The 27321-nt window shown below is 41.9% G+C and overlaps 1 protein-coding gene across 1 annotated transcript in view; it reads right to left on the minus strand.

Annotated features, from left to right (window-relative positions):
- Positions 1–17130: 17130 nt before the first annotated feature.
- Positions 17131–27321, minus strand: part of xxylt1 (xyloside xylosyltransferase 1) — a 172082-nt gene continuing 161891 nt past the window's right edge. The window contains exon 4 of the mRNA XM_043702284.1: positions 17131–17782. Within this exon, the coding sequence (XP_043558219.1) occupies positions 17386–17782 (397 nt within the window). The 3' untranslated portion in view covers positions 17131–17385. The remainder of the gene's footprint in view (positions 17783–27321) is intronic.

Below are 27321 nucleotides of genomic sequence, written 5' to 3' on the forward strand. Positions count from 1 at the left end.
AGCAAACATGATGCCACTGTTTAAAAAAGGAAATAGACAAAAGATAAGGAATTATAGACCGGTTAGCTGAACTTCTATAGTGACGAAAATGCTTGAGTCTATTATCAAGGAAGAAATAACAAGGCATCCACATAGAAATTGTCCTGTTGGGCAGACACAGCATGGGTTCATGAAGGGCAGGTCATGCTTAACTAATCTACTGGAATTCTATGAAGGTATTACAATCACAGTGGACAATTCGGACCCAGTAGATGTGGTGTATCTAGATTTCCAAAAGGCATTCAACAAGGTGCTGCACAAAAGGCTGCTGCATAAGATAAAGCAGCAACGCATTACAGGTAATGTATTAGGGGAGAAAGTGAGGACTGCAGATGCTGGAGGTCAGAGCTGAAAATGTGTTACTGGAAAAGCACAGCAGGTCAGGCAGCATCCAAGGAACAGGAGAATCAACGCTTCGGGCATAAGCCCTTCTTCAGGAATGAGGAAAGTGTGTCCAGCAGGCTAAGATAAAAGGTAGGGAGGAGAGACTTGGGGGAGGGGCATTGGAATTGTGATAGGTGGAGGGAGGTCAAGGTGAGGGTGATAGGCCGGAGTGGGGTGGGGGCGGAGATGTCATGAAGAAGCAGGTTAGGAAGGCGGTGCTGAGTTCGAGGGATTTGACTGAGACAAGGTGGGGGGAGGGGAAATGAGGAAACTGCAGAAATCTGAGTTCATTTTAGTGTATGGATTCTTCTGTGGATGAAGAACAGCAGTTTTTAGTGTATGGATTCTTCTGTGGATGAAGAACAGCCAATTCCAACACCCCTCCCCCAAGTCCCTCCTCCCTACCTTTTATCTTAGCCTGCTGGACACACTTTCCTCATTCCTGAAGAAGGGCTTATGCCCAAAACGTCGATTCTCCTGTTCCTTGGATGCTGCCTGACCTGCTGCGCTTTTCCAGCAACACATTTTCAGGTAATGTATTAGCATGGATAGAGGGTTGGTTAATTAACAGGAAGCAAAGAGTGTTTTTCTGGTTGGCAATAAGCGTATAGTGGTGTGCTTCAGGGAATCAGTGTTGGGACCACAATTATTCACAATTTACAGAGATGATTTGGAGTCAGGGACCACGTGTAGTGTGTCAAAGGTTGTGGATGACAATATGAGTGGTACAGAAAAATATGCAGAGGACTGTGAAACTTTGCAAAGGGACATAGATAATTTGAGTGAATAGGCGAAGGTCTGGCAGATGGAGTACAATGTTAATAAACGTGAAGTCATCCATTTTGGTATGAATAACAGTAAAAAGGACTATTACTTGAATGGTAAAAAAATTGCTAGATGTCCTTGTCCATGAATCACAGAAGGTTGGTCTGCAAGTACAACAAGTAATTAGGAAGACAAATGGAATTTTGACCTTCATTGCTAAAGGGATTGAGGAGAGACTGAGTAGACTGGGATTATATTCATTGAAATTTAGAAGAATGAGGGAGAATCCTGTAGAAACATATAAAATTATGAAGGGAATAAATAAAAGTTTCCACTGGCAGGTGAAACTAAGACTAGAGGATTTGGCCTCAAAATTAGAGGTACCAGATTTAGGACTGAGTTGAGAAGGAACTTCTTCACCCAAAGGGTTGTGAATCTATGGAACTCCCTGCCCAGTGAAGTAGTTGAGGCTTCCTTGGTAAATGTTTTTAAAGCTAAGATAGATAATTTTTTGAACAATAAAAGAATTGAGCGTTACGGTGAGAAGGTGGGTAAGTGGAGCTGAGGCCGTGAGAAGATCCGCCATGATCCTACTGAATGGCAGAGCGAACTCAAAGGGCCAGATTGTCTACGCCTGATCCTAGTTCTTGTGTTCTCTGGTTTTCTCCCACAGTCCAAAGATGTGTAGGTTAGATAGGTTGGCTATGCTAATTTATCTCATGATGTCTGGAGATGTACAGTTAAGGTGAATTAATGTTGGTAAATTCAGGATTTATAGGGATAGGGCAGGGATCTGAGTTTGGGTGAGATGCTGTTCAGCAGGTTGGTGGTAGATTCGATAGGCCAATGGCCTGCTTCCACACTGTAGAGATTGTATGATTCTAGTTGAGAAATTTCAGGAAAGTTAATGTCTTCCAGTCTGTGAGCTCTCATTAGTCTTCCACAGTTGGAATATCCAACCTGGCAAAACCCCAGTTTGTTTTCTGACTATTTGTGCACCAGAACTAACGATATTCATGATTAAATTGTTTGGGTGCAGCAACAACATTGACATCCACTTGACAATGTGAAAAATTGCCCACTTATGTCCTGTCAACAAAGGACAGAACAAGCCCAATCCAGCCAATTACCACACCAACAGTTGACTCTCAACTGTGACAAAGTGTTGAAAGTGTCTTTAAGTGATACTTACTTGGCCATACTTGGTTCTGCTAGAGCCACTTGGCTCCAGAACTTATGATAGCTATGGTCCAAGCACAGTTCAAGGAGCAGAATGCCAAAGCTGAAATCAGAGTGACTGCACTTGACATCAAGGTGCACAGAGGGCCATCTAATGAACCTTAACAACATTAAAATCAATGTGAATAATTGGAGAATACCTCCACTGGTCAACATCATACCTCGCTGAAAATGTGTTGCTGGAACAGCGCAGCAGGTCAGGCAGCATCCAGGGAACAGGAGAATCGACGTTTCGGGCATAAGCCCAATTCCTGAAGAAGGGCTTATGCCCGAAACGTCAATTCTCCTGTTCCCTGGATGCTGCCTGACCTGCTGCGCTTTTCCAGCAACACATTTTTAGCTCTGATCTCCAGCATCTGCAGTCCTCACTTTCTCCTCAACATCATACCTCGCACAGGGATAGACAGTTGTGGTTGTTGGAGGCTAATAATTTTAGGTCCAGGAGTTCTTCATTACGGTGTCCTTGCTAAGCTGTCTTTAGATCCTTCACTAATGACCTGCCTTTCATCATAAGGACAGAAGAAGGGGTGTTTACTGAGGATTATGCAATGTTCAGCGGTCTTCACGGCTTCTCATACCTACATAGGAAGCACAGCCTGGACAACATTGAGGTTTTGGCTGATAAGTCATGATTTGCATTGAGAGTTATAGAGTCCTACAGCACGGTGACAGGCCCTTTGGCCCAAACTGGTCCACACTAACCCCATTTCCCTGCACTTGGCCCATATCCTTCTAAACCTTTCCTATCCATGTCTTTGTCCAAATGCCTTTTAAATGTTAATGTACCCACTTCAACCACTTTGGCAGTTCATTCCATATGCGTACCACCCTCTGTGTAAAAAAGTTGCTCCTCAGGTTCTCTTTTATTCTTTACCCTCTAACCTTAAACTGATGCCATCTAGTCCTTGATTCCCCAACCCTGGGAAAAAGACTGAGTGCATTAAACCCTGTATGCCTCACATGATATTATACACTTCTATAAGATCCCCCCTCAGTCTCCTCCTCTCTAAAGAAAAAAGTCCTAACTTGTCCAACCTCTCCATATAACTCAGACTGTTGACTCCCGGCAATATCCTTGTAAATTTCTTCAGCACTCTTTCCAGTTTAATAACATCCTTCCAACAGCAAGGTGACCAAACCTGAATACAATACTCCAAGTGCGGCCTCACCAACATCCTGTACAACTGCAACATAATTTCCCAGCTTCTATACTCAATATCCTGACAGATGAAGGCCAGTGTGCCAAAAGCCTTCATCACTGCCCTGTCTCCCTGTGACTCCACTTTTACAGAACTATGCACCTGAACTCCAAGGTCCCGCCACACAGCTTAAGGCTCTACCATTCACCATGAAACTCCTACCTTGATTTGACTTTACAAAATGCAAGACCTCACACTTATCTACATTAAACTCCATTTGCCATTTCTCAGCCCACTTCCCCAGCTGATCAAGGTCCTGTTGCAATTTCTGACAACTTTCCTCACTGTCCACGATACCTTCTATTTTAGTGTCATCTGCAAACTTACTAATCATGCCTTGGCCATTCTCATCCAAAACATTGATATAGATAACAGCACTGACCTTGCGGCACTCCACTAGTCACAGGCTTCCAGTCTGACAATCCTTCCATTACTACCCTCTGCTTCCTACCATTAAGTTAATTGTGCATCCAGTTTGCCAGCTTCCCTTGGACTCCATGCAATCTAACCTTCCAGAGCAGTCTACCGTGTAGAACTTTATCAAAGGCCATACTGAAATCCGCGTAGACTATATCTACTGCCCTGCCCTTCTCAACCTTCCTGGACACTTCAGCAAAGGACTCTAACAAATTTGTGAGGCATAAACTCCCATGCACAAAGCCATGCTGACTATTCCTAATCACACCTTGTCTTTTCAAATGCATGTATTTCTTATCTCTCAGAATTTTCTCAAGTAACTTACCTACCACAGACGCTTCTGCCATCAGAGTCTACACCAACCCTCTGGAGAGCATCTCACCCAGACTCAGGACCTTCTTGAAGAAGCTAAGCATCTCTCCTTAATGTTCAATGGCTTCACTGTCACTGAATTCCTCTGTCAACATCCTTAGGGTTTACTGGAAACTGAATTGGACTAGCCATATCAATACTATGGATACAAGTGCAGGAAAGAGATCAGGAATTCTATGATGGGTAATTCACATCCTATCTCCTCAATGTTTGTTCATCACTAAGGCACAAGTTAGGACTATGGAGCAATACTCTACATTGCCTGATGCAACTCCAAAAGCACTCAAGAAGCTTGACATGATCTAGGACAAAGCTGCCCACTTACATGGAACCCTATCTACCACTTTCAATATTTACCTCCTCCCCCATTAATGCACAGTGGCAACAATGCGCAACACCTACAGGATGCACTGCAGCAACTCACCCAAAGTTCTTCAATAGGACTTCCCAACACAAGAACCCATTCCATCTGGAATGTCAGGGGCAGCAGATAGATGGGAACACCAACACTTGCAAGTTATCTCCTAAACCACACACAATCCTGACTTAGAACTGTATCAACATTCCTTTAGTCCCACTGAGTCAAAATCCTGGATCTCCCTTCCTAACAGTACCGTGGACGTACCTAAATTTCAAGGATTAAAGCAACTTTAAAAAATAGTTCACCACGACCTTTTCAATGGTGTCTAACTGGTGATGCCTACATTCAATGAACATTTTAAAAGAAGTTCTTCAGGTAGTGTGCTAGGGCCAACCATCTTGATCTATTTCATCAATGATCTACCTGCTATCATAAGGTCAGTTGTGAAATATTCTCTGATGATCATACAGTATTTTGCATGATTCACACCTCCGCAGGTAGTGAACCAGTCCATGCCTGCATGGAACAGCATCTAGATCACATACAGGCTTCATTTGGCTTCAGTCCGAGACAATGACAATCTCCAATAAGAGAGAATCTAACCATATCACCTCAATATTCAATGCAATTACCATTACTGAATTCCATACTCTCAATATCCTGGGTGTTATTGTTGACTGGAATTTTAAGCGGAATGGTCATATAGATACTATGGCTAAAAGAGCAGGTCAGAGGCTGACAGTGTTGAGGAGAGTAACTCATCTCCTGACGCCCGAAAGCCTATCCACTGAATGTGATAGAAAATACTATCAACTTGTCTGCTCCAGCAACACACAAGGAATGCAATGCCATCCAAGTCAAAGCTGCCCACTTGAATGGCACCCCACCCACGTAGGTCTCCATGTTATTGCCACACTATGACAAGATGCACTGCACTGACTCAACAAGCCTCTGTTGCCAGCATCAAACGCACAAACTCTAACATCAAGAAGGACAAAGACCACAGATGCATTATAACACCATGATCTGCAAGTTTGCCTACAAGCCACACTGATTCCTAACATCAAAAGGATCAAAATTCAAGAATACACTTTCTAACAACAATGTGTATGTACCTTCACAAGTAGGCTACAGTAGATCAAGACAGCAGCTCACCTGTTCAAGTCAATTAGAGATGGGAAACAAATGCTTTACCAGTGACACTCACACCAAATAAACAAACAAAATAACAACTTTAAATCAGCCCAAAAAGAACATTACAAAGATCATTTTTTTAAATAACAATTAAATTTCAGTAAACATTAATTTCAACAAGATTGCAATTATTTTACCTTTGATTTGCAGGATATAATCAATAGCAGATAAATCTTAGTAGATCAAAGTACTTTCCATTCATTTCTGTTTTATTTCAGAAAAGTGGTGAAGGATAGAAATGGGGTCTAATTTTTACATACATGTAAGCTTTCATTTACAGAAACATGTATTACAAACACACGCTTCCAAACATAATGACCACAGCTTCGGTCAGCTCCTTGATATATAGCCCCAAAAGAAACCCGGGGTCAGTACAGTGGCTCAGTGGTTAGCACTCCTGCCTCACAGCACTAGGGAGCCAGGTCTAATTCCACCCTCAAGCGACTCTCTGTGTTGACTTTGCAGGTTCTCTCCGCGTCCGTATGGATTTCCGCTGGATACTCTGGTTTCCTCCCACAGTCTAAAGATGTGCAAGTTAGGTGGATTGGACATGCTAAATTATCCATAGTGTTCGGGGATGTGTAGGTTAGCTGCACTAGTCATGGGTTGGGAAGGGAGATGGGTCTGGGTGAAATGCTCTTCAGAGATCAGTATGGACTTATTGGGCTGAATAGCCTGTTTCCACACTGTAGGGATTTGGTGAGTCTGCGAATGCCCACCTCCTGAATGAAATCAAACACTGAACTAAAACCATTAATACGCCTATTGTAAAAACACTGGAAAAGAGTCAGGAGAAAAGTACAATTTTAATGCTGACCATGTCTATGTTCTTTATAATTGTTTTTTAGAGGTAAAAGAGGCACCCAAGATGGGTGTCAGAAAAGACATGACCCAAGGAAAGCTGACTGTGTTATTTGTTTCAATGTTAGATAATCAGTTATGATTATCCAAAAGAATACAATTGGACACCATTTCTTCATTCTCCATCGTATGTAGTGGATGCATTGAAGGTCATCTTCTAAGATTCAACTGACTCCAGAACAGTTCCCACAGATTGGAGGTTGCTCATGTAACCCCGCTATTTAAAAAGGGGAGCTAAAGAGAACTGGGTATTGTAAACTGGTTAGTTTGATGTTGGTAGTGGGTAAAATTACTAGAGTCTATTTTAAAGAATTAATAGCAGAACACTTAGAAAACAGTGGCAGGATCGGACAGAGCCAGCATTGATTTACAAAAGAAAAATCGTGCTTGATAAATCTATTGGAATTCTTTGAGGACATAATTAGTAGAGTTGATGAGGGGAGTTAGTAGATGTGGTTTAGTTGGATTTTCAGAAGACTTTTGAAAGTTCCATTAACAGATTAATGTCTAAAACTAAAGTGTTTGGGATTGGTTTATTGAGTTGGTTTAAAAAACTGGTTGCCACACAATAAACAAAAAGTAGGAACCAAAGGGTTTTTTTTCGAATGGCAGGCATTTACTAGTAGATACCGCAGGGATCAGTGCTATTCGCAATACATATGAATAATTTAGATGAGGGAACTAAACGCAACATTTGCAGATGACAAAAAGCTGGGTGGGAGGGTGGAGCTGTGGGGAGGATGCAGAGAAGCTTCAGTGTGATTTGCATAGGTTGAGTGAGTAGGCAAATGCATGGCAGATTCAATATGATCTGGATAAAAATGAGGTAATCCACTTTGGTAGCAAAGGCAGAAGGGCAGTTTATTATCTGAATAGCTATAAATTGAGGGGCGAATGTGCAACAAGACCTGGGTGTCCTTATACACCTGTTGCTGAAGTTAAATGTACAGGTACAGCAGGCAGTAAAGAAGGCATATGATATATTAGACTTCAGAGTGAGAGCATTTGTGCACAGAAGCAGGATTGTCTTGCTGCAAACATACAGGGTTTGGGTAAGATAACATCTGGGGTATTGTGTGCAGTTTTCATCTCTTTATCTAAGGAAGGATGTTCTTGCTAGAGGGGGATTGCAGTGAAGGTTTACCCGACTGATTTCTGGGATAGCAAGACTGACGTATGAGTGCAGGTGAATCGGTTACATAGAACATGGAAGAATTATATTTACTGGAGTTCAGAAGAAAGAATGGAGATCTCATAGAAGCCTATAACATTCGAACTGGACTAGAAAGGGTAGATGCAGGATGTTCCCAGTGATGGGGGAGGCCAGAATCAAGGATCACAATCTAAGAATATTGGGTAAACTATTAAGGAGTGAGATGAGAAGACATTTCCTTGCTCGAAGAGTGGTTAGCTTATGAAATTCTTGACGCAGAAAGCAGTCAAGCCAAAACATTGTATAATTTCAAGGAATTGTATATAGAACTTGGAGCTAAACAGATCAAAGGAGACTGGAGAAAAGCAGATCAGGCTATTGAGTTGGATAATCAGTCATGATCATGATGAATTGTAGAACAGGCTTGAGGGCCTGACTTGGGCCACTTTCCTATTTTCTATGTTGCTATGTTTCTGCATCCTCTCTAAACTCTTCTCATGCTTCCTCAAGTGCAGTGCCCAGAATCAGACATAATATTGCACTTGAGGCTGAATCAGTCTTTGTTAAAAGCTAATCCTAACTTCCAGGTTTTGAATCTCAGAATCAGAGCAGTCTCATATGCAGAACAAGGTCTTTCAGCCCATCATGCCTACACCAGCTTATCAAACTAGCATCATTACCTCATGCCAATCTCTTGCTTTTCCCTCATATCCTTGCTCATTACTTTTATCCAAATTATCTGCCAATGGCCTCTTGAATGCTTTAGTTGAACCTGCCTCCACCACACTTCTATATCGCCCTTGCTTCCTTTGCAAATCACTTTGAATCTTGCTCTCTTGTTTCTAAAGTCTAGAATTCAATCTACCTTTTTCACCAATCTGTCCACCACCTTCAATGATTTGTGCACATATAGTCCTAGCTTTTGCTATTCTTGCATCCCCTTTAGAATTGAACCTTGAGTTTTTTGGCCTCCTTTGGTTCTGCTAAAACACATCATGTTACATTTCGCACCACTAAGCTCAACTTGCCTCAGCTCTCCCCATGCTTCTGTTCCTCACAATTCAGAATTCTTTTAAGATTTATATCATCCACAATTTTTAAACATGTGACACATATACCCAAATCTAGATCATTACCATATATATCAAGAAAACCAGTGGTCCTTTTGTATCTCATACCTTATTTCTGTCCAACTAACCAGTTTCCACTAATGTATGTTTCCTGTCAGACACCTAACTTTGTATCAAGTGGTGCCACTGTCCTTTTTATTTCATGGACCTCAATTATGCTGACAACCTTATTATGTCCCATTTGATCAAATGGGTTTGGAAGTTCACGTACACCACACTGACTGCATTACACTTCCCAAACTTCTCTGTTACCTTACTAAAAACCTCAATCAATCTGCAGTAGCTTAACAGAATTTGTGTCTAAAACTCTATTGTGGTTCTGCTTAATTAATTCACCATAACTAAGTGACATCAACTCTTATCCCAGATTGTAATTTCTAAAAGCTTCACCACCATTGTAGCCAGCTGAAACTGTCTTACCTGTGTTGGGAATACATATTTATATTTATGGGGAAAAGTTGGAAAATATGAAATAGCTTTGATATTTTCTGGTTTGAAAAGGGTCTACTATATGGTTTTGTCAAGGAATTAAGTCAATAGATTAATATCTGCTATAAACTATCTACTGCTTACAGGAAATCAAGTGACTTTGCAGAAAGCTTTCAAGGAGATGAAAAATGAAGCTTTTGGCCCTTAATCACTGGACAAATCTGATGTCAAAAACACAGGGGAAGTGGGGGGGTCTCTAATGCTAATGACTACCTAGCAACCCTTTCTGGATGTAGTTTTCTGTTTTACAGACCTGTGCAGTCAGTAAAGACAACACCCTAGAATCTGCAAGCCTCTTCCTTTTCTCTGATGTCCCTTGAAATTGAATACATTTTCTAAAAGCTGATATTTCTGATTACCTTGTAAAACGTGAAATATTGCACTGTAATCACTTTCCAAAGATTCAGATCTAGCTGATGCCAATCAGATTTGAAGATTTTCCATCAGAATTTCATTGACAGGAATCACAGCAAACTAAGAGATTCATCATATTCTCTCTTTTATTTAGAGGTCCTTGACCCACAGGGATATTATTTTACTGTTTTACACTTTTCCCTCTGCAGAGACTATTGTCTTTTTAAGTTGTTTGAATGTCTTTGGGATTAAGGGAATTTAATTTTAATTCTGGATTACAATTTAGATGTCAACCAGTGTTTGCCACTTGTTATGATAAAACAAGATTATTTTAGTTTGTTAAAGAAGCCTGGTAAAAATCTCTTTTATGCTCAGTAGTAGGACAAAAGGGAAGCATTTGACCATTTTGCTGATTGAATCAATGCATTTACACTATTGGTGAGACTGATGGGGTAGTGAGACTTGATTATCAGTCCATTTCACCCAATACAGTTGTAACATCTTTAATTTCTGGATTTATCCTTACAAATATTTTGAACAATTCTCATGTTTTCTGGCACCATCTCCTGTATTTGAGGTGAGGGAGATTATGGCGAGTACCTCCACAATTTTCAGCATTACTTTCAACAGTGATCACCCACGCACACCACCTTGTCCCACTGATTTATTTAAACAGAATCTTCTGAGGGACCTACTTGTGGGAACAGAAGGGCACAACATTTCACCTTGGAGATACAGTGGCTGGTCAAATGTAATCACATTAGAGACAAAAAAATCTGCAGATGCTGGAATCCAAAGTAGACAGGCAGGATGCTGGAAGAACACAGCAAGCCAGGAAGTGGAGAAGTCAACATTTTGATGCAAGCCTTCTTCACATAGCAGCCAACAGTTAGATACATCAAGTAGAGAGCTCTGGACAATTTTGAATTGAAGATACACAGAAACCAGCCCATGACCTCACATGGTCAAGTTCTAGGCGTCATAGTCGAACAGGATGTAGACAAGCAATGACTCCTTGCAATTAGCAGCATTAGTTTGACAATTTGTGAAAAGTTTATAGTCCCTAAGTAAATCAGGAAAATTGTGATCAAGAGACTGGAATCAGAATGCAATGAAAGTATCGCAGGCCTATCCAATGCATCACTCCCTTGCCCTTGGCCTGCCTTCAGTGACATTGGACAGACCTTATTATGTCCAACTGTCATTCATCCTACAGCTTTCCGACCATCACCATCAGTTAGACCTTGGCACACTAGAAATGTCTGGCCCCTAAACACTCAACCTGCCAACCTTATCCTCATTCCTCCCTCTAACATCTGTGACCTATCTCTATTATCTTCAACTCTCAGGACCTCACCACTGACCTTCCAGTATGATGCTTGATCTCCACTCAATCTTGCTTGACCTCCCTTCTGCAGATATTGACCTTTCCCGTCTCATTTAAAGTTACACCTTTTGTCTCTCACAAGCCTTCAGAGGGCTCCTACCTCCCTCACCTAGTCATGCCCTTTTCTTTTTTTCACAGCTGCTACCTGATCACAAACATCAATTCCTCCTCTCCCCAATTCTTTAAAGCTCTCTATATAAGAAAGCAGTTCAAACCCTGCAGGAAGAATACTTTGTGAGTTCCATGTCACCTTTAATTAGTTGTGATGCTGAAGGCATGTGTTTCTCACTTGCTGCATACTTAATTCAAAGGTACGATTTAATTTGGCTAAACTGTGTTTTAATGAGCATGCATGACATGCTAATTTATTAAAAAGAGGCTTCCACCACTTGCCTTCAGGAAGCATGATTAGTGTTCAATCTTGCTGTAAAACTGTTTTGTTTTATTAGATTCCTTTATGACTTTTTCAGTGCTGCACTGTTTTAAAATGTATTTTTGTACCTTTTTTCATCTCACTTAACTTCCTATATTTAAATAATCATGTCCCAGTGCAGTTTCCCGTGGTCCTTAAAATTATTAATTGTAGCTCCTCTAGTATTAGCTTCAAATTTTGACACCAATCCCTCGAGTCCTGTATCCAACAATTGGATGGACACAATAAGCAACATGCAGAATCCTGAGCAGAACCACTGTCCACATCTAACCATTTTTTTTTATAAACTGCCCATATGAGTATTCAGTCTTTCCTCCCTCCAACTCATTTTTAAATTCAATTACTTTACCCTGCAATTTAATATCACAGAATATTTCAATAGCTTCCTTCCTGATTCATAGAGTCAGAGAGATGTACAGCACGGAAACAGACTTTTCGGTCCAACTCGTCCATGCCAACAGATATCCCAACTTAATCTAGCCCCATTTGTTAGCACTTGGCCCATATCCCTGTAAACCCTTTCTATTCATATACCCATCCAGATGCCTTTTAAATGCTGTAATTATACTAGCCTCCACCACTTCCTCTGGTAGCTCATTTCATAAAAGTAACAACCTCTGCGTGAAAACGTTGCCACTTAGATCCCTCTTATATCTTTCTCCTCTCACCCTAAATCTAATCCCTTTAGTTTTGGACTCCTCCACCTCAGGAAAAAGACTTTGTCTATTTATCCTATCCATGCCCCTCATGATTTTATAAACCTCTATAAGATCACACCTTAGCCTCCCATTTTCCAGGTGAAACACCTAGCCTATTCAGCCTCTCCCTACAGCTCAAATCCTCCATCACTGGCAACATCCTTGTAAATCTTTTCTGAATCCTTTCAAGTTTCACAACCTCCTTCGATTGGGAAGGAGACCAGAATTGCACACAATATTCCAAAAGTGGTCTAACCAATGTTCTGTACAGCCGCAACATGACCTCCCAACTCCTGTACTCAATATTCTGACCAATAAGGGAAAGCATACCAAATGCCTTCTTCACTATCCTATCTATCTGCAACACTACTTTCAAGAAGCTATGAACCTGCATTCCAAAGTCTCTTTGTTCACCAACACTCTCGACGACGTTACCATTAAGTGTATTAAGTCCTGCTAAGATTTGCTTTCCTAAAATGCAGCACTTCGCTTTAAACTCCATCTGCCACTCCTCAGTCCATTGGCCCATCTGATAAAGATCCCATTGTACTCTTCGCTGTCCACTACACCTCCAATTTTGGTGTCATCTGTAAACTTACTAACCATGCCTCCTATATTCACATCCAAATCATTTATATAAATGATGAAAAGCAGTGGATTTAGCACCAATCCTTGTGGCACTCCACTGGGCACAGGCCTCCAGTCTGAAAGCAACCCTCCACCACCACCCTGTCTACTACCTTTGAACCAGTTCTGTATCCAAATGGCTAGTTCTCCCTGTATTCCATGAGATCTAACCTTGCTAACCAGTCTCCCATGGGGAACCTTGTAGAATGCCTTACTGAAGTCCGTTTAGATCAGGTCTACCGCTCTGCCCTCATCAATCATTTTAATTTTTTTGTTTCTCCAGGGCGAAGCGTTGACAAAGCCCAATATACAACCTTACAGCACTCTGCATCATCCACTCTTAACTTTGCTGAATACCATCCAGTTCTGAAGAACAGTAATATGGATTCAAAATAGTAACTCTTGTTTGACTCTCCACAGATGCTGCCCGAACTGCTGAGTTTCTCCAGCATTCTCTGTATGTATATTAGATTTCCAGTTACTGCAATAATTTGCTTTTATTGATGAACACTGTCCTGCGCACAGAACAGAGAACATAATAAAGCACAGAACAGGGTGAAAGGTGCAAACAGAGATGCAGCTCCATGAGGTTTAATCTGATGGTCCACAGGCCACTTTCAGGCCTCTTTTCGTAACAGCACACAAATTCAGAGCTCCCAACTACCTTCAAATATATTTAGCTGTCTCTACCTTAACACTTTGTGGAGCCATTTTAAAGTCTGTTTAGCAGATGTAACTGTTAAATAGAACCATAGAACCACAGGCCACAATAAAAAGTGAGTGGATAGGACAACTGGGCACAATGTACAAAGTGTAATCAATCTGACATCATCCATTTTGAATACCACTACATAATACGTAAACATTTCAACTTTTACTTTCACCAGTTTTAACGTAGATAGTAACAGGACAACATTCATTTCCATTGTAATGAATTTAACGTTCTCTGATTAGACAAACCAACCTACAAGTTGTACAGAAAATCAGTATTAAAACCGCTCATTGATGTGCATTACAAAAAAATTGCTTTTTTCCAATTTACCAAGTCATAGAAATAATTCAACAAGGAGAACTTCAATTGTCTTTTTCCAAAGAGACAAGATTCTTTGGGGAATTAAGTTTTAAAGATTTAGTTAACAACAATGAGAAAATTACATGAATATTACAGACAAGGATGGATAAGAACAATTTCTAAAGTGAATGATGACTGTTCCTTGTGGGAGGGGTACTGGTCAGGAATGAATGAGTGGCTGGATGAGTGGGCGGCTAGGTGAGGGGTGACTGAGTGAGTTAACTGACTGAGTGAGTTAACTGGTTGTTTCTATACAAAGCAGGTGAAAGTGAGTACTGCAGATGCTGGAGATTAGAGTCAAGAGTGTGGTGCTGGAAAAGCACAGCAGCTCAGGCAGCATCTGAGGAGCAGGAGAATCGATGTTTCAGGCAAAGGCCCTTCATCAGGAATGAGCCTGGGCGCCTCGGGAGTGGAGGTATAAATGAAAGAGGGAGGTGGAGCTGAGGGGTAGGTAGCTGAGAGTGCAAGAGGCGGGGGTAAAGGTGATAGGTCAGAGGGGAGGGTGGAGCGGATAGGTGGGAAGAAAGATGGACAGATGGGACAGGTCATGAGGGCAGTGCTGAACAGGAAGGTTGGAACTGCGATAACGTTGGTGGTGGTGGGGGGGCATGAGGAAACTGGTGAAATCCACATTGATGCCATAGGGTTGGAGGGTCCCGAGGCGGAAGATGAGGCGTTCTTCCTTCAGGTTTTGGGTGGTAAGGGGGTGACATTGGAGGCAGTCCGGGATCTGCATGTCCTCTGCACAGTGGGAGGAGGTGTTGAAGTGTTTGGCCACGGGGCGGTGGTGTTGATTGGTGCGGGTATCCTGGAGATGTTCTCTGAAGCGCTCTGTTCTGTCTCCCCAATGTAAAGGAGAATGCATTGGGAGCAATGGATACAGTAAATGACATGTGTGGAAATTCAGGTGAAACTGATGAATGTGGAAGGCTCCTTTGGGGCCTTGGATGGAGGTGAAGGGGCAAATGTGGGCACAGGTTTTGCAATTCCTGCGGTGGCAGGGGAAGGTGACGGGAGGGGAGGGTGAGTTGTTGAGGGGCGTGGACCTGATGAGGTAGTCGCGGAGGGAACGGTCTTTATTCGAAGCGGATGGGCGGGGTTGGAGAGAAGTATGTCTCTGGCGGTGGGGTCGTTTGTAGGTGGCGGAAATGGCGGACTATACGAAGGTTGGTGGGGTTGAAGGTGAGGACCGGGGGTCTCTGTCCTTGTTGCGGTTGGAGGGATGGGGTTCAAGGGTGAAGGTGCAGGACGTGGATGTGATGCACTGGAGGGCATCATCAACCATGTGGGAGGGGAAATTGTGGTCTTTAAAGAAAGAGGCCATCTGGTGTGTTCTGTGGTGGAACTGGTCCTCTTGGGAGCAGATGTGGCAGAGGCGGAGCAAATGGGAATAAGGGATAGCATTTTCCAGGAGGCAGGGTGGGACAGTGTGTAATCCAGGTAGCTGCGGGAGTCGGTGGGTTTGTAGAAAGTGTCAGTGTTGAGTCGGTCACCATTGATGGAGATGGAGAGATCCGTCCAACTATCAACCTATCACCTTTACCTCCACTTCCATCCATCTGTCAGCTACCTTTCTGCCAGCCCCACCGCCCCCTTCCATCTATCTCTCCACCCCCACAATGCTCCCAGATTCAGTCCTGATGAAGGGCTTTTGCCCGAAACGTCGATTTTTCTGCTTCTTGGATGCTGTCTGACCTGCTGTGCTTTTCCAGCACCACGCTCTTGACCCTATACAAAGCAGTATGCAGGAGGAGGAAAACCCAGGGTGAAACAGCACCAGCTTCTGACCCCACTTTTGCATGAATTCCGCCAAGGCCAGCTCAGACTGTGCCTCAACTGCGGTGAATTAACATCAGTGTTTATTAAATCCAATCCTTTAACTTGGTCTCAGTCTCACCCTCTTCCACAATGATCTCGACTTGGGGCCCAATCTTTTCTTTCTCTCTCTCCAGCTGTGCACTTTGATCAAAAAGGCAAAAATATGTTTTGAGAGTTAACCATTAGAGTAATTTTAAAAAAAAATTAGATCTTCCACAATGATCTCGACTTGGGGCCCAATCTTTTCTTTCTCTCTCTCTTCAGCTGTGCACTTTGATCAAAAAGGCAAAAATATGTTTTGAGAGTTAACCATTAGAGTAATTTTTAAAAAAAATTAGATCTACTAAAATTCAAATTTCACCATCTGTTGAGGTGGAATTCAAACATATGTCCCCAGAGCATTAGCTTAGCTCTCTGACTTACTGGTCCAGTGACCATACCACAATGCCACTAATTCCCCCTCTGCTCTACAGCTTGCACTTCTTAATTGTCATTACTATTAATCACTCATTTAAATGATGAATTTATTGATTTAGAATTGTAATGTTGCCTGAAATTCAAGTATACCATTATGGAAAATGCATCTTTCTGAAATTTGCTCACAGCCCCACAATTACAAGATAATTTGCAATAGGCCTGACCGTGCATAAAAATATAAAGGAAGAGATGGCACATATTTCATAGCTTCTCTGTCCTTCCTCGTTCCAACCTTTTTACTTTAATACTGCAGTTGCTGAATTCAGAGAAGACTTTATAGAAAGGTGGATTCTATCCAACGTGAAGATTAGATAGGTATCAAGTGGTTTATTTAGAATTAATTTAACACGGTGCAAGCTTCAAAAGAAGTAATCAAAACAAAGAAAATTGCTCTGTGTTTGTCATGGCATAAAGAACAAATACAATTTGATACAAATCAGTCATCAATATTTAAAATGTATTTGTACAGGGTATGCAGTGGTGCATATGGAGTGGGACCAAGTGGATCCTTACCAAACCGCTTGTTTTTCCTGCAACGAGATGGTGTAGCAGAAAGATCGCACCATATTCTCTCGCTAAAATATCAACAACGGGAAATCAGGTAAAGAAAATACTGATTTTCTTGGAGGCAAATATGTACAAGTAGAAAATAACAATGTCATTCATACTTTCTTGGCTTTAATAGATTTCACAATTATTTGCATGGGTTTACCATTTAATGACTCTCACAAAATGAGAGTTCTGAAATCTGATTAGAAAGAGGAGGGATAACAAATGAAAGGGGAAAAAGATAGGAGTTATAAAATCGGTACAAATGAATGAAAAGTATTTCAAGTAGTACGAACACTATTTTCTAACAATATAAAATATTGTGCATTGTAAGGCATCCGCAAACACTCTCAAATATTACATTTACTCAGTCAGCTGGGATTGGGGTGTTGCAGTTTCCATGGTAAATTTTTACTTGCCCATCGCATTTGAAGTACAGATCAAAGACCTCAGCATAACCGTGATCCCGCCACCAGGTACAGAGCTGTCTGTTGTATATACAGTCCAGAATGTGGAAGAGGTCAATGTGCTCCATTCCAATCAACGTGAAGAAATCTTGGTCACCTAGGTGACCTTTAAAATGATACTTTTCTGCAAGTTTTCGTACGTTCTCCATGTTCAGAAGTTGATTGTAGCGTTCTGACTGCCGCATAGCTTCTAAATTTAGCAGCATGACTCCACTATTGAATCCAGGGAGGCCATCTGGTGGAGGATCACCAACTTTAGTTTTGGGGTTTTCTCTGCGGTACTGCCAGAAGGTGTGCCTTTTCAAAATGAAACAAAACAGGTTAGAGGTAGCATCAATGAACTTCATGTTAGTGTGACTGCTAAAACAATAAGGAAAACAACCTTTCAATATAAATGTGGGATTTTCTGCAATGGTCAGGCCAGCAACATTCAGTAAATTTCCTGCTCCGGTCACTGATTATAATTTTGATAGGTTATCCTTTATTTTCTGAATTTCTAATTAATTGAAGAAAACAAACCAGCAAATCAGACGCGATGTGCCCAATATAACAGCTGCAAACTCTCTCATCTTTTGTTTTGGAACAAGGATTGGTTATCAGAAATAACAACTAGCTTCTCCCATGACAATGGCTTGGGTTTTCTGCTAACTGGACTGTTGTTATTCCACTGTAGCTGGGTATTGTGTAGGGGATCCTGCAAAACCCCATCATAGCAGACTCTGCACGAATTTCTCTGGAAATTGAAGGTTCTGCTGGACAATTCCTGTCACCAATTCAGAAGATTCTCATGAAATTAAGTAAAAGGTTACTCAGGAAAGGTTAGACTAATAATTCCTGTGTAACAATTCAACCAACCCTATAGTTACCTCTCATACCCCCCACCCAGATCCACTTCATCCTGCGCGCCTTCAACCCACAGCCCCAGTGACTCAACCCTACTTCACGCCGTGGGGGTGATATCCCCCTTCCTTCACCCACTTCAGAGGAGACCCCTCTCAACCCACTCCAGACTCAACGCAGCTGCAATCCACCAGACCTGACCTCCCTCCAACCTTGGGACCTGTGACTATGACCCCATTCCCTACCAGCCCTCATCCGCCCCCCTTTTCTCTGATGCAGACCCAATCTGCCTTGACCCTCCCTGAGACGCAGCCTTCCCTTCCCTGACCCAACACTCGCACTCCCCAGCCCACACTGGATCTGATTTCTCCCACCCACCCTGACTAACCCTAAACACTTCATCACTTTCTTCACTCTCTTTACCCTGACACTCTACCCACCTGGATCCCCACCCAGCCAGTATCCTACTTACCTGGACACCCTACACAGCTGGCATGCTGCTCCTACCATCCCGACATCCTAACCTCATACTCTGCTGGTGCACTCACTGTTTGACATTACTTGTCAAAGTGGCTGTCTGTGATTCTGGACCTTGCAATTCCAGAATTCAGCAGTTGACCACTGTGCAGGACACGGTTGCCTTCCACTGAGCTTTCTGCACCATATGAGGACAGACAGAACAGATGTAAGGCTCTGCAGTTCTCAAGGAGCCTTGAGCAGAATCTGCTCTTAGAAATATGGAGCTCTGCCCTTTCATAAAAAAAGGGTCACGGTTAAATCTGTCTTCGATTGTCACTCCTCAGAAAAATCTGGCCCTTTTTTATTGCCACAATTGGTGAGGGAGGAGGAAGCCTTCTGAAGCAGGCCTGGGCTCAAACACATATCAGGTCTTTACTAACATTCAGTAAAAGCAAAGAAACTTTTAGTACATAAACAAAACGATTAAACTGACATTTTGTACTACTGTAGAATACTTTACTGTGAATGTGAGAAAAGAGCTGGGGACAATATCATTTAATTTATGGACTGGTATTTATTGTAACGACAATTTCTGCATCCTCTAGCAAAGTTAATTTGCACATTTTGTACTGTGGTTATTTAGAAAATGATTTCACTATTCACAATAACAAGTAATAACTTAGAAAGTAGTACAGTCAAAGAAACAAAAGAATGCCTAATAATACACTTTTATTGGCTTAACAATGCAATGGTTTATGAACTTGCCTTCCAACATGTTAGAATGTGGAAACCTATTTGCACGTCATTATAATGCAAACAGAGAAATAATTTACTATTTATAATTCCCAATATTGCTAGACATACAGTCCAATACTTTGTCAATATAAATGACAGCAAAGGAAAACAAGCTTAAATTCAGAAATTTCCCTCCAGTGATGGTTATCTCTTGGGTGGCTCAGTCACCTTCTTCTTCTCTCAAGGGAGCTGGTGGAGGTCTCAGAGTGGGGATGTAAAAGCAGGGGTCAATGCCTCAGGTGAATGAACAGGAGATCTGCCACCACAGCCCTCACCAGCCCCAACCCAATCCCAGATTTCAGGGTATGGCATCTGGTCACTAGGTACTAGGGTTTCTTTAATCAAATATAGAACTTCAGATACTGGAAATCTGAAACAAAACAGAAATTGCTGGAGAAAACCAGCAGGTTTGGCAGCTTCCATGGAGAGAAGGTAGAGTTAACATTTTGAGTCTGGTGACTCTTCTTCAGAATGGGTAATTCTGCTTTCTCCCCACAGATGCTGCCAGACCTATCGAGTTTCTATTTCTGTTCCAGGGTTTCTTTACTTCTTTGGTTGAATGAGCCAAGGGCTTGGAGTCCTCTTCGTCCTCAGGGACTTTTACCTAGTCCATGAAGCAGGATTTTGACCTGAGTACCCTGACAGTTCCTTCCTCTCCATCTCCAGAAATGGGGACCAAATGCAATGTTACCCTGTAACTTCCACGATGGCTGGACAATCGGTGCAGCAGCACAGACTGGAGTTGTGTGTCAGGACCCTGCAGGACCAGCTGACTCCAGGCAAATGGCCTGGGAGATTGACAATTCCGATGTGCAGTCCCCCTGCATCTGAAACCCTTCCAAGTCACCAACGGAATCGCCGGACTTGGGGGAGGTGCCAGAAGACTGGAGAGTTGCAAATGTTATGGCTCTGTTCAAGAAAGGTTGTAAGGATAAGTCCACCAATTACAGGCAGTTAGGTTTACTCTGATGGTGGAGAAACATCTAGAAACAATTATTTGTGGTTGCATTAGTAATCACCTGGGAAAAGCTGGATTGATTAGTAAGAGTCCTGAAGAAGGGCTTATGCCCGAAACGTCGATTTTCCTGTTCCTTGGATGCTGCCTGACCTGCTGCACTTTTCCAGCAACACATTTTCAGCTCTGATCTCCAGCATCTGCAGTCCTCACTTTCTCTTAGTAAGAGTCAGCCTTGATTTCTAAGGAGGAAATCTTATTTAACTAATGTGCTGGAGTTTTTTGAAGAGGTAACAGAAAGGGGTGATGATGTAATACACATGGACTTCCAGAAGGTGCTTGATATGATGCCACCTAGCAAACTTGATGAAAGTTAGAGGCCCTTCAGGTGGACCATCCTTTATCCGAAATTCCAAAATGCAAAATGCTCAGAGATATTTTTCCTGAAGTTTTTTTTTCTCATTAACAAGGTTGTTTTATGTGCAAACAGTTAATGCAACTCTACACGCATTCGACCCACATCACTCAGATGTGACATAACGGCGTGGCTCAGCACTGGCAGGCATCAGTTCTGTCTCAGTACTAGTAGTAATCACAGGTAGATCTGCTGTTTGGTTTTTTTTTTTCATTTTACTATGAAAATGTCATTTAATCCTTTATCTCAAAAATTCCAAAATCTGAAAGACAGCTGGTCCCGAGGGTTTCAGATAAAGGATTGTCTACCTGTAGTGTAAAAGGGACAGTAGCAATGTGGATACAAAATTGGCCAAGAGATAAGAAACAAAGAGTAATGGGTGATTGATGTTTTTCCAGCTGGAGGAAGAATTGTATTGGAGTTTTCCCACAGTTCAGAGTCACTCCCTGCCAGCCACAGAACTCCCCTTGCCCACCATTAACCTCAACCAGCCCTAGCCAACCCCAATACCACCCCCTTGTCTGCCCCGATACTCTCATTTCTTCTGCTGATTTCCATTCCTGGGTACGGATAGTTCCTCATCCACTGATCCCAGCACAGCAGCCCTGGGCTCCTACAGCATACTGTGCCCTGCCAGCCCTGGGCACACCTCCACCCCCACTGGCCCTAACTCTCCACCACCATTACTGCCAGCCCTGACATTCCCCTTGGCCCTGACTAGCCTGGACTGTCTCAGGCTCCAATGCAGTCCAGCACCCTCCAACTTATTTGAAGCAGTCCATCACTTTATCTGGCAACTTACCCACCTGGCAAGCTACTCACCTGATACTGTATTCATCTGGTACCCTGCAACCTGATATCCTAACCCCTGAACCAAATGCCACCTGAACCCCACACTTAGCTTCCAAACTTACAGCTGTCAAAGAGCCTGGGCTGTCTTGCTTGATATTTAAATCATAGAACATGGCACACCCTCTGTAGCAAAACCCTAGGTGGTTTAACGGCCTCCCCCTTCCCCCTCCAACTATCCTGCACGAAGAAGGAACTGTTTAATTTACGTCCATTCCTCATTCCCAGAGGAGTCGGGATCAGAAGTCCCGCCTGGAAATGTGGAGCTCAGTACAAACAGAAGAAAGAGCTGGAGTGGCAACATGACTGTGATTGCCACTCTTTGGAAAGCCAGGCCAAAATGACAGCACATTGTACACAGCACCTCATTATCCACAATCACTTTGGGTTCCAGCCTCAGTGTACTCTTGAGTACACAGAGGGCCCATTTGCAGTTTCTTCACTCGCCTTCTTCAGCCAAATGGTTATACTTGCCAGGAAGATAAATTAATGATCCTATGTACAGAAACCTCTCATGATATCATGTGTGTGAATTTGACTGAAAACGTGCATTGCCTCCAATTAATTTATTGGCATGGTGGGACTATGCACACCCAAGAACATAAAGATAAAATCATAATCATTAACCTGGAATTGACTATATATCTTTGTTGCATTAAGTAATGTAAATTATTTTTGATAAATAAATTGCCATTTACAGAAACGTATCGCTCACGTAACACTATGGATTAATGTTGCACTCGGACTGAGAATAAAGCTAGCTGTGTGGGCACATGCAGGGGCCAGGTTTCGAAATATGTTACTGTGGAAAAGACATATGTTGGCAGTGAGCTCCAGTAAGAATATCTACTCATTTGATGGCAATTGGGGTTGTACATGTTTGGACACTGTGCCTATTATGGTGGAGGGAAGGCCTTAAAGCTCAGTGCACAGCTAAGACTGTGGGCTCAGCACAGATGCTCCATTTGTTACAGTTCATTCAATGTAAGTGGAAGCATTTCCTACAACTTCCACACTCAGCAGACTAGAAGAGTTATAGATTATACTAAAAATGAAAATATGCCATGCAAAACCAGTGGCAATTAATATAACTATCAATTTTAACCCCAAGGAGACATGACAATAAATATGTAAACACAGGAGCACAGGAATTAGAAGCAGGAGAAGGCAATTCAGCTCTTTGAGCCTGGTCCTCCATTTAACCTGATCATGGCTTATCTTATCCTAGTCTCGTCTCCACCTTCCTGTCTGCTCCCCATAGCTGTTTATTCTGCTTTTCATCAGAAATGTACCTATTTCTTTCCTGAACCTGTTGATTGATTCTGCCTCCATTACACTCTGGGACAGTGAGTTCCACAGATTCACAACCCCCTGAGAGAAGTAGTTTCTCTTCATCTCAGATTGGAATCTACCTCCTCTCACTCTATATCTATGATCTCTTGTTCAGGATGGTCCCACAAGGAGGAACATCTCTTCAATGTCCACCTTATCAATCCCCTTCAGCATTTTATATTCCTCAATCAGATCCCCCCCTCATTCTTCTGAACTCCAGCGAGTAAAAGCCCATGCTCTTCGTACGACAGCCCTTCCATCCCTGGAATCAGCATGGTGAACCTGCTCTGAACTGCATCCAGTGCCACTGCATCCTTTCTCAAGTAAGGAGACAAAAACAGGACACAGTATTTCAGATGTAGTCTCACCAAACGTAACAACATTCCTTTACTTTTATAATCTAGCCTTTTTGCAATAAATGCCAGGATTCCATTTGTCTTTCTTATTATATGCTGCACCTGTACACCCACTTTCTTTAACTCATGTACAAGGATACCCAGATCCCTCTGCATTAATGCACTTTGAATCTGCTTCCCATTTGAATAATAATTTGCCCTTTTATTTTTCCGCCAAAATGGATAAACTCATCCTTATCCACATTCAACTCCATCTGCCAGATTCTGATCCATTCTCCTGACCTACCAATATCCAACTGTAAATTCTTTATCTCCTTATCACAGCCTTCTTTCCAACCTATTTTAGTTCATCCATGAACTTTGCTTTGTTACACTTTGTCCTTGTTTGTAGATCATTTGTAAGCATTGTAAATAGTTGAGGTCTGAGAACTGAACCCTGCAGCACCCCACTAGTTACAGTTCATCATCCAGAGAAGGCCATTTATTCCGACCATCTGCTTTCTGTCAGTCAGCCAATCTTTATCCAGACAATACTCTACCTATAACTCACTGGGATCTAACTTTTTGTAACAGTCTTTTACACAGCAGCTTGTCAAATGCCTTCTGGAAGTCTAGATATACCACATCCACCAGATCTCCAATATCCACCTCCCTGGTTGCATTCTCAAAGAACTCCAGCAAGATTGTCAAGCATGACTTACCCTTCATGAAACCGTGCTGACACTAGTGTACAGAACAACCTTGGTTATCTGAACATCAGTTATCTGAATTTTGGAGTATCCAAAAAAGATCTCAAGGTCCCTGTACATGCATTCCAATTGAAATAGGAAAATTCTATTCCTCATCCATTTAATGCAGCATTTTGTAAATTTGAACAGGAGTATAGATGCAAGTAGCTTTATTAAATAATTAACTTCAAATATATACTCGAGACGTGACATTAGAGTTAAATCTTACACTTAAGACTGTCCGATACTTATTCTCCCCGAGGACAAATAAAAACTAGTTGAATATCTTTCAGCTGACAAGAAAATTTAGTGTAACTTTTTTTTGACGGGGACGGGGGAGAGCAAATCGTAGTGAGTTACCACGCGTGAAAATAAACAGGAGGAAAACTTGGCGGGAGGAAACACAAGCATAACATTACCCCCCTAAAAGAAATTGATGGGAGGATGGAAACTGAAGTCAGCGAAAAACACTTCCCCCTCTCATGTATATTTTGCAGCTCTCTCTCTCCCTCTCTAAGGGCTTGGCTGAGGAGGGAGGCACAACACTTTGACGGTGGCATGACACCAAACAGAAAGATGTCGAGGACCGGGATAAAACTGAGGAAAACATCAGCAAAACACTTCACAGGTTTCAGTCAAACTCTTGCCAAAAAGTGATTTTATTTGTTAAGTATCACGAATGTTTAAGCAATATCCAGTGTTTGTACATATTTTATCAATTGAATGAAATAAGAACTCTGTAAACACGGTTTTTTAATGTAATTATGTTCAGTATGGCTTCCTTTGTTTACAATCAGATCAGTTATCCAAACAATCAGTTATCCGAACAAAATATTCCCCACCCGTCTCATTCAGATAATCGAGGTTGTTCTGTATTGAGCTTTGTTGTTCCAAGTGTTCAGTTATCTCCTCCTTTATGATTGATTCCAGCAACTTCTCCACAGAACTCAAACTAAACAGTCCACAGTTTCCCACCTTTTGTCTATTCTCCTTTTTTGAATAAGATTAATTCAGTTGTCATATCTGCTCATGCGTGGCTGATCTGAACAGCAGCTTTTGCATTCACATCTCAAATACATGTCACAGAATGATGTCTCATTGCAGTCAGGACCCAGTAGGCGTTAAATAATACGTTGTGAAGAAATTGAACTGCTTGAAATAACTGAACATAATTATATTGCACATTATGCGCCATTTTAATCCACTGGCCGACATCTTTTATTGTTATCTGTATGCATTCCACAATGAGAATGTCTTTATAATTTTTGTTGAAATTCCTTTGATTTATTGATTAGATTTGACACATAAGATGTAAGGTCCCTTGATGGAGTATAAAAAACTAGAGCATCCTTTAAAGCTGCAATTTCCAAGGGAACTTATTCTAACATCAATGTTTTAATCTTGGAAACAAATCAAGTCACCTATCAAAACCATTCTGCTGAATATACTCATTAGAAATAATGAATGTTCATTTCTAACTTGAATCAGGGTCTGATGGCAGTGGCATACTTGGAGGATATTGGACTATCGCTTTGCAATTGCACTAATAATTCAATTAGATTCATTCAAAATAAGTATAGTGAAAAGAATACATGCATCATTATTTTTGTTTCTCTTTTCAGTTCCTTATACCTACCCAGCCCCCGAGATCTACCATTCTTTACAATTCTGTACGTGCTTTTCTTTAGTTTTGGGTTGTCACTAGCTCCTTAAGCCATGGCTGATAAAACAGGTAAAACAGAACAAGGTTAATGTTGTGAGGTCGAGGCTGACTCAACAGGAATGCAGGTTAACATATAATTCAGTGCATCCATTTTCTCAGTCTGCACACTTAGTGAATGAAATACCATACTCTGGTATTTTTCACATTTGACATAAGTGCCTGATGCTGACTCTTCATTAGAGAATGTTAATGTTCCTCAACAAAATCCGTGCAAGACACAGGTACTAATGAAAAGCAATAAAGTCTGGTTGTTAGTGTAATCACATTTCATAAATAGATGAATGTTAAATCTCAAAGCTCTGAATAAAATGCACAAAGTGTAACTTCCTGCATGTTTCACATACAGAAATAACCCATGTAACAGGAAACTGTCCGAGGTTCACAGTGCAGATGTAAGAATTTGGAAAGGTGATCAGGAAAAACTTATTACTGACAGCTATGAGAATCCATTGCCCCAAATTAAACTGTTTCATATACAAGCACCAATTTTGTGAAATTGGGAAATTTATGCTGGGTGCCTGGCCCATACCAGCCCATAGCATATTGAAATGATAAATGAAATTAAGAAAGTTGAGTATAGGAGTTGGGAGGTTATGTTGCGACTGTACACGATATTAGGCCACTTTTGAAGTATTGCGTACAATTCTAGTCTCCTTCCTATCGGAAGGATGTTGTGAAACTTGAAAGGGTTCAGAAAAGATTTACAAGGATTGGAGGATTTGAGCTATAGGGAGCGGCTGAATAGACTGGGGCTATTTTCCCTGGAGCATCGCAGGCTGAGGGGTGACCTTATAGAGATTTACAAAATTATGAGGGGCATGGATAGGGTAAATAGACAAGATCTTTCCCTGGGGTGGGGGAGTCCAGAACTAGAGGACATAGGTTTAAGGTGAGAGGGGAAAGATATTGAAGAGACCTAAGGGACAATTATATCATACAGAGGGTGGTACGTGAATGGAATGAGCTGCCAGAGAAAGTAGGTAAAAACAATGACGGCAGATGCTGGAAACCAGATTCTGGATTAGTGGTGCTGGAAGAGCACAGCAGTTCAGGCAGCATCCGAGGAGCAGTAAAGTCGACGTTTCGGGCAAAAGCCCTTCATCAGGAATACAGGCAGAGAGCCTGAAGGCTGGAGAGATGAGAGAGAGGAGGGTGGGAGTGGGAAGAAAGTAGCATAGGGTACAATAGGTGAGTGGGGAGGGGATGAACGTGGCAGTCGGAGGGAGGGTGGAGTTGAGAGGTGGAAATGAAGATAGACAGGTAAGACAAGTCATGGGTACAGTGCTGAGCTGGAAGTTTGGAACTGGGGTGAGGTGGGGGAAGGGGAAATGTGGAAAATGTTCAAGTCCACATTGATGCCCTGTGGTTGAAGTGTTCAGAGGCG

Source organism: Chiloscyllium plagiosum, chromosome 13, assembly GCF_004010195.1.
Source record: "Chiloscyllium plagiosum isolate BGI_BamShark_2017 chromosome 13, ASM401019v2, whole genome shotgun sequence".
In the NCBI taxonomy this organism is placed as follows: Eukaryota; Metazoa; Chordata; class Chondrichthyes; order Orectolobiformes; family Hemiscylliidae; genus Chiloscyllium; species Chiloscyllium plagiosum.